The following is a 13,356-nucleotide window of genomic DNA, read 5'->3' on the forward strand; positions in this document are numbered from 1 at the left end:
TAAAATGTCGAGTTTTTGTAACATTGTTGTCACATTTTTTTAATTTGAAATTGGCGATAAACGCTGAACCAACTGAACATGGGTGGGCCTCTAAATAGAAATGTGAGCCAACTAAGGCTTTGGAAGCGGTAAATAGGGGCTCGCGTGATGCCATGGAATATCCAGCTTCTGTAGCAATACTTACATTTTTTTCAAATAGCCGAAAACATTAAACAAAAGAGAAACGAGTGGGCCTACACAGCCGTAACCTCGATGTAAACAATTTGCTGGACTACCTTTTTATAGGACTGGACTGTAATAAAGGACTGGGAGGGACTTCGAGAACAAATCTAAAATGGACTTTCTGAAAGCGCACTAGCAGCCTATAAGTGATTTATTTGCTGGTAACAAAGGCAACCTCACGCATTCTGATTGACACATCATGTAAACGAGTTCTTTGAATTGCTGTTGTATTGTTGCTCACTTCTCCACACTAAGAAATGGAAAGGCAAAAAGCGTATCGAAACGGAAAATCGAGATCAAACAAAATTTCTTTGTAGAAACGGAAAATCGAGAACAAAATGTAACTGGGAAATGTAACTGGGAAATGTAAGTTAACGCTATTCTTAAAAACTTAACAATGTGTAAACGGTGGAATCATTTAAGCTTCATCTCCTTCTTCTTCCTCCTCGTCGAACTCTCCTTCCTCTTCGGCGGTGGCATCCTGGTATTGCTGGTATTCGCTGACCAAGTCGTTCATGTTGCTTTCGGCTTCAGTGAATTCCATCTCGTCCATACCCTCACCAGTGTACCAATGCAAGAAAGCCTTTCGTCGGAACATAGCAGTGAATTGTTCCGAGATACGCTTGAAGAGTTCCTGTTGAAAAAAGCATGAAAATATAGGAGCTGGTGATAGTTCCGAGAACCCAAATAGCCGAGTTATTGAAATACAGTTTTAGGTTGACAAAAGTAAAATCATTTACATTGCACTGTAAAAACAATACCTGAATGGCTGTGCTGTTGCCAATAAATGTGGCAGACATTTTAAGACCACGTGGTGGGATGTCACAGACGGCGGTCTTGACGTTATTGGGAATCCATTCAACGAAGTAGGAGCTGTTCTTGTTTTGGACGTTCAACATCTGTTCGTCGACCTCCTTCATGGACATGCGGCCACGGAACATGGCGGCAACGGTAAGGTATCGTCCGTGTCGTGGATCGCAAGCTGCCATCATGTTCTTGGCATCGAACATCTGTTGGGTGAGCTCTGGGACGGTGAGGGCGCGGTATTGCTGGCTGCCTCGGCTGGTCAAGGGGGCGAATCCGGGCATGAAGAAGTGGAGACGAGGGAATGGAACCATGTTGACGGCCAATTTACGAAGATCAGCGTTCAACTGACCTGGAGAAAGAACAGTGTTAGGCTGCTAACTTTACTGCGGATACATGGGCAGTACCAATAGATGACAAAAGCTATTACTAAAGCTCTAGCAAGGTTTCTACTGTGAAATTAAAATTTGTAGTTACCTGGGAATCTAAGACAGGTGGTGACACCAGACATGGTTGCAGACACAAGGTGGTTCAAGTCGCCGTATGTTGGGGTGGTAAGTTTAAGGGTTCGGAAGCAGATGTCGTACAAAGCCTCGTTATCGATGCAATAAGTTTCATCTGTGTTTTCAACGAGTTGATGCACGGAAAGGGTGGCATTGTAAGGCTCTACAACGGTGTCAGACACCTTTGGTGATGGTACTACGCTGAAGGTGTTCATGATTCTGAAACAAACAAGTGACTACGTAAAAATTGTAATACTTTAATAGAAATGGAAAAGCCACAGACCCATAGCAGTAACCAAGCATACCTGTCTGGGTATTCCTCACGGATTTTGCTAATGAGAAGTGTTCCCATTCCAGATCCGGTACCACCGCCGAGTGAATGTGTAAGTTGGAATCCCTGGAGGCAATCGCAGCTCTCAGCTTCCTTGCGTACGACATCGAGGACTGAGTCAACAAGCTCAGCACCCTCTGTGTAGTGACCCTTGGCCCAGTTGTTACCAGCTCCACTCTGTCCAAAGACGAAGTTGTCTGGTCGGAAAATTTGACCGAATGGACCGGATCGAACGGAGTCCATGGTACCAGGCTCAAGATCAACAAGGACGGCACGGGGAACGTATTTGCCACCTGCAAGACAACAGAAAGTCAAGTGAAGAGTAAAATCAGCAGACAGCTGATGTAAGGCCCTGGTTACACACCGGACTAGCTTCATCAAAGGTTATGCAAAAGTTCTGCGGAGATGTGAAACCCCAATTTCTAATGAAAAAGGTATGAAACGAGCAAACAAAAGTGTATTACCAGTGGCCTCATTGTAGTAGACATTGATTCTCTCAAGTTGGAGATCGCTGTCACCATGGTAAGTTCCAGTTGGGTCAATGCCGTGTTCATCGGAAATAACTTCCCAGAACTGGAAAATAAAAGTTTATTTATAGTTTAAAATCAATACTAAGTCCTAATCTAAACAGTGAACGCAATGCTATACAGCATTGCTAGGAAAACGTATCCGCTCGCAGTTTCAAGCAGAAACCAAGCGACATGGGTTTCAACGACATGCTTTAGTGCCTGTTCGACTCACCCAGTTTGCCAAGAACCCACTCAATGAGACACATAAGCCAACACGGCATGTTAACTTTCAAAACTTTAATAAATCCACCAGCCCGTTAACCGAGCGAATTTAGCACAAAAACTCATCGCTCTCTTTAAAGATTCACACGCGACGCCATTTTACCATACGCGTCATCTACCACGTGACTTCTAATGGATGCTGTTGAAAGTCAACCACTATCTGGAAATGCTTCAAACAATTTGCTGAATTTGTCGTAGTAAAAACATAACCAACAAAACTATGAATAAAGTGAACGTTTAACAAGCTTTCGCTTAACACAGGACACGAAACCAGTAAAAAACCTAGATTAGTTTTCACTTTATAAGTAGATTGTTAACTTCTACACTGCTGTCACTTTACCTTGGCTCCGATCTGATTTCCACACTGACCGGCTTGTAAATGAACTATTTCACGCATTTTGATCAAAAACAATACTGAAAGTGAACTTCTTAGTTTGTGATATCAACAGTAACGCAATTCGAGACTTCAGCAATCAGTAGGCACCGCTCACTCTGATCAACAGTTTAGAAATCGCTTAACATATTCATCCGCTTTTATACTTGCGCTTCCCGCTTTTTTGCTTCAAGACATTTCGAAAATTAGCGCGAAGCGTTTAACAATGATCCGCGCAGGGTTGAAATTCGAAATTGCATGGAATTTTTCTTAGAAGACGTTGTTTCGACATTTTGAATAGAAATTTTTAAATAAACAATAAACGTTTCCATGGGATTAGCCTAAGCCAACTTTGTTGTGCCACATCCATATAAATGATTTAGTTACACCATGGCCACCTGGAGATGCCGCCTGATTTGTCACATTTTGATTACAGCTACTGCTCGTGCTTGACTGACATTTCTTGAGATGTTTTTACTTTTTGCAGTTTCCTAATGACATAAAACTTTTTTGTTGCCTTGGGGAAGCAATAGCAAATGAGAAAAAGTAAGTTGAAAAACGCTAAATCAGACTGTTATTGAAAAATTAACAGTCTGACTAAAATCTTCGAAATCAAATTTTCTTTGTTTTTTAACATGTGAGGATGTTAAAACCTATTGTGTCATCTGGGGAAAAGAGTAAAGAAAGCGTAAAAATCTAATTTTTAGAAAAATTTATTTAAATGTTCGCCCAAAGTTAGAAAAACCTGGAAATTTCTGCAAAATGTGACAAATCAGGTTACACACTAGCCAAATTGCACAATGTTCAACATTTTTTAATCGTTTGTGTTATTTGAGTTTCATATATGATTTGTGATAGAACAAAGTGAACTCCTCGTAAGTTTCAAAGTAATCTCAGCATAAGTGACAGGATGTGTTTCAAAGCAGCTGCTACGTCACTTTTAAACGTAACAGATCTGCTATCTACAGAAATACCGCTATACTTTAGAAACCAACAAAGTCTTACCTTGGCACCAATTTGGTTACCGCATTGTCCGGCTTGAAGATGGACGATTTCACGCATATTGCTTGTTAGGGAATAAATACAAATCGACTTAAAAACAATTCAAATAGCTCGGCACAGAATGAAGCAAAGTTCCAACGGACGAGAATTTTAAGCACGATGTTTGTCTTCCTCAGTGACGTAATATCCCGTTTGTTTCTTTATGTTGAACGCCTTTTTCGTCGCGTGACGTTAATAGATCCGATCTCTCGATGTACCAGCGGTTGCTGAGCAGCACGTAGCAACGAGTTGGTCTCGCCTGGCAACAGTACAAATTGATTGACGAGTCCCGTTTTGTCTGAGCTTGCCTTGGATTAACGTTCAGGAAAGGTTGTTATGACCGTTTAGTTTCTACGGTTACGAAGACGGTGGTCAGAGAAGCGTGACATCAAGTTTCTGAATCTATAATTGCCAAACATAACATGATTTATAATCTAGTTTAGTTCAATGATACAGTATTTTTCATTTACTTGTTCGAATGACCAAAAAAACACAATGAGAACAACATTCATCACATACTGCAACAATAATTTAAATTCAACTTATTTTTTCTTTGTCGGAAAACAACAGCAATGATAAATTTTTTTACAACAATCCTTTGTAAATAGCCTGAACGTCAACAAAAATCTCCATAACTGACAAATGTCACAAATTTCATCCGTTTCATTCACATTGCAAGAGGGGATTAAATTCTTCACACAAATCTTTGGACTGGCATTTCTCGAGGTTTCCCTTTAAACAGTAGGCAATACAAATTTTGATGGTTTTGGTATAGGTAGCCTACTGTACATTGGTACTGTACAAAAAATTGAAAAACACAAAAAATGAAAAAACGGATCGATGCCTTCGAGCTCTGGTCATACAGGCAAATGTTAAAAAAATTCATGGAAACAAGATCACTATAACGATGAAGCATTATCCAAATTCAATTCAAGCAAAATTCTCCTACAAATAGTCAAAAGAAGAAAATTGAAGTATTTCGGACACACAAAATACTCGTTACACACAAAAGACAAAACTCGTTACAAAGATCATTAATGGAAGGGAAGATAAACGGTAAAACAAACAAAGGCAGACCAAGAATGATTTGGACATCAAACATCACTAAATGGACAAAATTAAGTTATGAAAATGCAGTACAAACAGCTCATGGTCGAGAACAATGGCGCATTGTATCCAACCTTCAATACGAGGAAGGAACATAACGATGATGAGTTGATGACAGTACATTGTAATAATGCAAACTGTAGGCTAGGCTAATAGCGTTGCCAGATTCCCAAAAAAGTTTGTCACAAAAAATCTCATTAAATTTCACCTAATGCCACAGAATCACACCATTATTTTAAAATCTTATAAATCGTAGCTATAAACTTGAACTAACACATTATTGTGTCATCAATAATAATATAAGAGAAAATGTCTCAAAGACACATGCTTTTATGACATTAAAAAGCATTGTTTTTTTGTCACTTTTGATGTCCACAGTTTGGTTAACCAGGTACAACAAAAACAACGGTCAGTCAAGGATACACATTTCTCAAAATGGCAAACACTTTCTATTGCCAACCTAGAGGATGTGGTTAGATTTTGCTCTCTTTTTGTTTTTTTTGTAATTGAAATAAATTGAAAATTAATTGAAATTGAAAATTGCATCAAATTGTTAGACTTTTTGTATCAAATTGTTTAATTTTGTTCAGATTACACAAGATTTTACCAAATTTTTGTCTAGTTCTAAATTTATTTTTGTCGGCACCAAATTGTTTTAAATTACACTAAATTTCACGAAATTTTAGTTTGGTTCCAAACTTATTTTGTCAGCACTAAATAGTTTTAAATTTTACAAATTGTTATATCTGGCAACTCTGCAAAAGCTATGTTAGGTTTTTCAGTTGTGGAGGCAGTCAGCGTTGCCAGGTTGCTTCGTAAAAACAAGCCCAAAATACCCAAATCGATAGAAAATAATGATTTTGTTCAGTCACAATACTATTCAAAAAAGATTACCACCAGCGTAATTTTTACATATATAAACTGCTGTAAAGTAGTTGTAAATATATAGTCGGCAGCAGTGGCCGAGTGGTTAGTACGTTGGGCTCGCAGTCGAGAGCCTGCATGTTCGACTCCAGCCACTCGCACTTGCTGTTGTTTCTCTGGTCAAGAAACTTTACGATAATTGCCTCTACCCAGTGTTAGTACTAAATTTAAGTCATACTCATAAGTAGAGTAGACAACCGGAAACAGACATTGCAGTCGGCTCCAGCGTGGGTCAGGTGTACGTCGGAAGGCGTACATCGATGCATTTAGCGCTCAAGCCCGCTTTCCCGCAATGCAGGATAAAGATAATAGAACAAAGAAACAAACAAAAGTAACCTTGAGACGAGCCTAGTTTGGATATATGAGGGGAGATTGAAAAAATTGATTTTTCTGAAACATCAATTAGGCTAATCATCCCTGTAGCCTAAGAAAGGGATGAAAATACAACAACAAAAGTTCTGCTGCAACCAGTGGCGTAGCTTGGGGGGGCGGAGGGGCGGACCGCCCCGGGCGGCACGTCTGGGGGGCGGCGCTTTCAGACAGGACGTTTTGTTTTTTTGTTGATAATGCAAAAGTACACGGAAAATAAAAGCAAACAGAATGGCAACGTTCAAAACAGTGGCGTAGCCAAGGGAGAGGAGGGGTTTGGGGGTTACAACCCCCCCTTTGGCACGCATGTGACGTCACGATATGGAGAATGATGCTTTCAGTCTCTATGTCTCTAAAACAAAGTTTGCCTAATTTTAATCGAAACTCCATTAAAAGAGCGAGTTTTGCCAATACCAAACATTCAAATATCTCAGCCAGGAATTAGCAACAAGAAAACATAGAGACTTAGCTTTATTAAGTTACCAAAAAATTTCCAAGAAAACATGATCTTATCCTTTTGCTATGCTACCGGACAGCATCATTTTACAGAAATATTTATACTAGGGGATTTATACCCACATTTTTGTTGAAAATGCTCTCAGAATGCACCAAATCCAAAGTAATTTTTCAAAATTTTCTGGAGGAGGCCCCCCAGCCCCCCGCCGCTGGGTGTCGTCTTTGGCGAGGACGCCGTCGGGCTTCGCCCGCCGGCCCTTAAAACCCCCCCTTTCAAAATTACTGGCTACGCTACTGGTTCAAAACATACAATAATTCTACTTTAAATCAATTAAAAAAATTTTATTTTCACATGCTTTTTCTTGAAGGGGCGGCAAAATCTGAATCCGCCCCGGGCGGCACCTTCCTTAGCTACGCCACTGGCTGCAACTACAGATAATTTTAATTGCATTTGTTTCAGTAGTAAGCGTTGGGCTCGCAGTCGAGAGCCTACATGTTCGACTCTAGCCACCCGCACTTGCTGTTGTTTCTCTGGGCAAGAAACTTTACAGTAATTGCCTCTACCCAGTGATCGATTTCGAGTAATGGGTACAGGGTAGTACCAAATTTAAGTCATAAGTAGAGTAGACAACCGGAAACAGACATTGCCGTCGGCTGCAGCGTGGGTCAGGTGTACATCGGAAGGCGTAGGCTACATCAATGCATTTAGCGCTCAAGTCCGCTTTCCGGCAATGCAGGATAAAGATAATAAAACAAAAATAAAACATTATAGCCTACTAGGCCAATATTTATACACAGTGATAACAATATGCCTGAAAATTGGCAAGTTGCTGCATTAACCGGTCACTAGATGTATTAACCGAGAGGTTTTTATGACGGGGAATGATTAGGAAAATTCTATTTCGATGCAATATGGGTTTAGTCGTATTAACCATGGGATGGTATTTAACGGATTATAGCCTACTGCGGTAGCCTACTCATCCAGTAAATTGATTAGTGGACCGTATGGTCGTCTCGTTGTCTCCCTGTCGGTATGGGAACTTGTGTAAATTTTGCATTGTGTATCATCCTCATCATTAAGTTCCTTCCTCTCGTCGAGGGTTGGAGGCAATGAGACGCCAAGTTTCTCTGTTGTAAGATTTTTCTACTGCAGTTTTGTAGTTAAGTCCTGACCAGTCTTCAATATCATTAGTCCAAATTTTTGGTGGTCTGCCCCTATTTCGTTTGCCGTTCATTTTTCCTTCTAGTTGTTGTCTTTGAATAGAATTATTGCGAATCATGTGGCCAAAATATTTCAATTTTCTTGATTTAATTGTTTGTACACTTCCACTTTGTTTTGTATTCTGGATAGTACATCTTTGTTTGTGATTTTATCCTTCCATGAAATTTTAAGCATTTTTCTATAAATCCACATTTCAAATGCCTCAAGTCGTTTAACCATCTGTGATGACAGTGTCCATGTTTCTGCATTGTAGAGTAGGCTAACGTAGTCCATATAGAGCATTTCGCAATTCGTTTTCGAGTGTTGATGTTAATTTTGCGTGTTGTTAATGTCTTTTTCATTTTTACGAAGTTGTTTCTTGCTGTTTCTATTCGTCTCGATATTTCCGTATCGCATCTGCCATTTTCAGTTATTGTGTGTCCCAGATAGGTAAAGCTTTTTTTTCAGACAGATTGATGGAATGGAGGGTATCAGCATAGGAGGTATGAACATATGCAACCTACGGTATGCAGACGATACTGTTTTATTGGCGGAATCAGCAGAAGCTCTCCAAATAATAATAGAAAAAGTGAACAATATTGGAAAGGAATATAACATGAAAATCAACACAAACAAGACAAAAACGATGATTATTACAAGAAAAGAAAACGTACCAAGTTTAAATATTACAATTGACAGAATGCTGGTCGAGCAAGTCAAAAGCATTGTGTATATTCAGGGTTGCCATACCGTCCTTATTTCTAAGATTTGTCCTTATTTTGAACGGTCATGTCTTAGAAAACCTAAATGTCCTTATTTCTAGGAAATGTCCTTATTTTCGACTTGCGTCCTTATTTTGTCTTATTTTCAACAATTACAGAACTTCGATCGTTTTCCTTTGGTAATGGTATCCAGTGTTGCATAATATTCTAAAATTAGTCTAATTAGTTTTCTCTAGTCATCAGAATTCTTCAACGCCAAAGTTGGAGTGCGGGTGCGTTTTCTTGACCTGCGATCAATGCCAGGCTAGACCTCGGCACAGATCACGAACTTTATTCTCTCCTCTATTCAAGAGAATGGCCTGAACATGAAACAGCTGTCATCCTTTTGTGCCTATAATGCAACAGTGAGTTTTGGAGGATCACAGCATAGTGGAAAAAACAACGTCTTCTCTCGTCTCAAAGAGCAAACATTGCATCTGATCCTAGTCGGCTGCCCTGCTCATATTTTGCATGATGCAGCAGAGAAGAGATCAAAGCGCCTCACACTTAACATAGAAACAATCGTACTGAAGATTGGTATCTACTTCAAAAGCCAAACTGGTAGAACGTTGGGGCTCAAGCATTTCTGTGAGGAGCTTGATAGCAACTACTCGACTCTACCAACATACACGCCGACTCGATAGACCACACTTTATGCTATACTCGAGCGAATGATCGATCACTGGGAACCACTCAAAGCGCATTCTCTTTTGCTGAAACATCCACCAAGAATATTGGAGGATTTCTTCAAATCAGAAGAGTCACTAATCATCGTATCATTCCTCCACAGCGCTCTCTTGCTCTTCAATAAACCACTGTTACTCCTGCAAAGTCAACTGCATTGTTTCCAGAACTGGCAGAGATAATTGAATCTTGCAAGATCAAAATATTGCAACGCCAGTGTTCAGGGTTTTTTGAGCAACAACAGACGAACTACAAAGAACACTCGATGAAGAGCATGCTAAGGTTCTAAAAACGAGCTTCCAGGAGTTGTTCACCATTTCCAAAAAGTGTTCTCTCTTGTTTCGGCGCAGTGGATCAAGGAAAGGAACAGATTTAGTGAAATGACAGTCAAATCCCAGCTACAAGTAAAGCTAAACCTATAGCCTACCTGAGCTGCCGTGAGATCCATGAAGCAATTTCTAACAACAAGGAGTTGCTGGAGCAGATTGCTTCGGGCAAAAAGTATGGAATGTGATATGACACGGCTCGTATAAATACAAAGTATGTCCAAAAACGTTTTTTAAATGCTAATCTAATTTTTTGGTTGTCCTTATTTTGGGGTCTTTGTCGATGGCAACTCTGTGTATATTACTTGCATATTTCAAACATGAACTATGTTCCTGTTACTGACAAATAAGCCATTGAATATTACAACGCAATGAACAAAGATAATAATTAATCATCATAATAATAATGAACTTTTATTTAAAGAAAGTCCAATTGCAAGGACAAACAATTCCAATCTCTTGGCAGGTGCAAACTACGCATGCCTGTTCGTGTGCCTTCATAAGAATGCGTGACATTTTTTAAAAAATTTCTCATGTGATGAAAAAAAATTACACAGACCAGTAGGCTAGGTTGCAGGGCATGCTAATTCCATTGCTTTAGCGCTGTTTTGTGTACTCCATCAATTTACATATCAACCTCCAGAAACAGGTACTGAGACGAGACTATCAAAGCATTTTGACTAATGAAACGTGTTCCTTTGAGACCAATTTCATTTACTAATGACACAAACGTCTTATACTTTCCCAAGTCAAGGTTTTACGATCGATCACAGCCGCTTTAATTAATTATTTTCCATGGCGATTTATTTTATGGAAACATTTCTCTGCCATTTCTGAACAGCCACTGCAGTGAAGGATTGAAAAAGCTGGTGCTTCTTGTTTATGTTGATATAACGTCAACTAATGCTAGGTTGCTTCTCCTGACAATGCAAACGGTGGGCTTGTGCTTGTTCATCGATTTCACTAGTCTCGCAACAGCTGTTGCGTCACAATGAAGCCAGCCATATTTATTTATTGATGAGCCTAAAATGGTGACATCATAGAGAGTGAAAAGTGGTTTAGATGACGTTTAGTAAACGTTTTTTGACTTTCACTTTGTTGAACAACGAAAAACGCCCTATTCGAGCAACTGATAGAGAAAACAATTGTAGTAGGCTAAAGTCTCACCGGTATAGCCACAAACATAACTTCATCTTTGGCAAGCTGTAACCCAGCTTTCAGGAAGCGATATGTGCACTGTGCAGTGACATGTAGCGTGTCTGGAGTCAGAGTCGTAAAAAAGGCTGACTTCGGACAAGCCAAAGTCCCTCCGACTCCACAGTCCTAATTTCTACCCAATTGTTTTGCTCTGAAATGGAAGCAACTTGCTGGTCAGTTTACAGTAACAAACAGCCACCCCTGACCAGATAAATGTGAGCTTGGTCCCCAAGATGGCTTCAATTTTTTGTTTGTGGCTTCAAATAAACATGATATGCTTTTAGGCAATGTAGGTAAAAATCCAGAAAGAAAATATCTCGAATTGAAAATATCCATACCGAAAAAATTTGATATTCGCCCTTCGTTTTCGAAGATGGCCATTTTTTTAACTTTTAGCCTTGTGGGCAGCTTGATTCCCCGCCTCTCCCACATGTTGATTTCCAGGTCAATGTTGGCTGTGTTAGAAAGAGTAGGCCTACTCCCGAGATACTTGAAACTTTGACATGCATGTAGTTTCTGGTCGATTACGGTGATGAATGGTTCGCTATAGGATTTTCCAAGGGCTGGTTGATACATTGCCTTAACCGAAAAAATCTATAGAGAAAATAACCACACAGAAAAAGCCATACAGGAAATATTCATAAAAAATTATTGATTGTGGTAGCTGGCCTACAGCATTTGAAGAAAAAAGTAGTCCCCTCTTATTAAGACCACCGGTGGGCCTGTTGGTGTTAGCCGTGAGTGTAATAAACGGGAAATACTGTAATAATCAGTACGGTAGGCTAATGAGCAATGAGCCAATGACCTAGAGTGCAATTGTACTGGACGTTCTGTAAGTGTTTCTTCAAATTTCAACAGCAATACGGAATCTCTCTTTAGAGCACTGGAAACAACTAACTTATTCGAAAATGGCCCATCATGCACTGAAATGAAGGTCCCACCATCAGAGTCCCTCCCCCCAGGAGCAAGCGCTCCTTGGGCAAAGTGGAAAACATTAAATCGACTCCAAACCGGTGTTGGACGCCCTAAGTCTGCAATGGTGGAGTGGGGCTACGACACGGGCCCAGTTGCATGTAGCCTATTTGTGGCACCGAGCCCCAAACAGCGGACCACCTTCTTGTTTGCCCTCGGCTTACCGCCCGGTGCAGTAGGTGGGACCTGTCAGTGTATAATTCCGTTGTGGAAGAATATGTCAATCTGTGGTGTATCAACAAACTTTAGAAGACTCGATAGAAGATGAAGCAATACGGAATCAAATTTTGTTTTTACCGTGTTAGCCTATTCAAAATATCGTTAGAAGTTCTACTCTCCGTTTTATCTTCGCCAGTCTTAGGCTTCCAGTTTTACCAAACTTTAAGCTATAGGCATAATTATGTAAACTTTTTACGATATTCAAAATCAAATCCCATTTTGATTCTGTTCAAATTCCATTTGAATAAGCTTAACTGAAGATGATCTAGCTGCTAGTTGATCGAAATCGATTTTTCGTTGTTTATGACTGAACTGACTTGTGTGAAAATAAATTCGTTTGTATTAGGCTTCAAGACATGTGTATTGTGTAACCGAGTCATTCATATCAAGCATTGTTGTGGGTTTGACACCTGTCAGAAGATATTGTATTTTCTTTGATTTTTACTTTATAGATTTATACCTATTATTTTTATTTATACCGTTTTTAGGAGACCGCTTTTGTTTTTAGAAGCTGGAGTTGTCATCGGTATTCGGAAACATAACCCTAGGCTGAATTAGGCTTCCATCGGCCCTGACAACACGCTTTTTCGTGTATTACAATTGAAATGCCGAGATGGTAACATGAGAGAATAATGTTGAAACAAAGGCTGATAAAATTAACTTTAGAAATAATCAGAATTCTATTTGTTTTCAGAAATGGTTAGTTCAATATGCCGAGCAAAGGATCGGTTTGTGTTTGCTTTAAACGATAATATAACCTTTGTCTTCAAACAATGAAATCTTTTGCCTAGCACAATGGTAAGTAACAGAACGGCTTGAAATCTGATAAGCGACATGTTTGGATTCAACAAACCGCCGTGGTCCAGCCTTTGTCCTTCGTCATTGTTGTCATAACAGCAAAAAAGCTTTTCACTTGGAGATTTCATATCAGTCCCGGTATTCAAGAAAAGTCTTACTGTTTCGTCACAGCAGCTCAACGATGACTTTTGACACGCGCATCTACCACACAATGTCGCTTGTAGTTGTCGGCGAATGAAAATAAGTATCTTACACCCGTGAAAGCCTAGGTTCAAAA

General features: G+C 39.7%; 1 protein-coding gene across 2 annotated transcripts; it reads right to left on the reverse strand.

Annotated features, from left to right (window-relative positions):
* Positions 1-432: 432 nt before the first annotated feature.
* On the reverse strand, positions 433-4,186 carry LOC145769975 (tubulin beta chain-like). Of its 2 annotated transcripts, none has more exons than XM_082581543.1 (6): positions 4,030-4,186; positions 2,325-2,433; positions 1,835-2,153; positions 1,504-1,748; positions 984-1,378; positions 433-856 (listed from the first exon to the last, which is right to left on the reverse strand). In XM_082581543.1, exons 1-6 carry the CDS (start codon positions 4,084-4,086, stop codon positions 641-643), a joined length of 1,341 nt encoding a protein of 446 aa, XP_082437669.1. In that variant the 5' UTR covers positions 4,087-4,186; the 3' UTR covers positions 433-640. The 2 variants fall into 2 exon arrangements, with proteins under 2 accessions (XP_082437669.1, XP_082437670.1); XM_082581544.1 differs by lacking the exon at positions 4,030-4,186 and adding an exon at positions 2,992-3,142.
* Between the last annotated feature and the right edge of the window lie 9,170 nt (positions 4,187-13,356).

The sequence above is a fragment of the Aplidium turbinatum genome, chromosome 5 (genome assembly GCF_918807975.1).
Source record: "Aplidium turbinatum chromosome 5, kaAplTurb1.1, whole genome shotgun sequence".
In the NCBI taxonomy this organism is placed as follows: Eukaryota; Metazoa; Chordata; class Ascidiacea; order Aplousobranchia; family Polyclinidae; genus Aplidium; species Aplidium turbinatum.

Bases quoted from the DNA above. Each gene is read 5' to 3' on its own strand.
- LOC145769975 (XM_082581543.1), bottom strand. From the start codon at position 4,086: ATGCGTGAAATCGTCCATCTTCAAGCCGGACAATGCGGTAACCAAATT. The intron at 2,434-4,029 runs GTAAGACTTTGT...TTTATTTTCCAG, and splicing joins GTAACCAAATTGGTGCCAAG to TTCTGGGAAGTTATTTCCGA. The intron at 857-983 runs GTATTGTTTTTA...TTTTTTCAACAG, and splicing joins GCAACAGCACAGCCATTCAG to GAACTCTTCAAGCGTATCTC.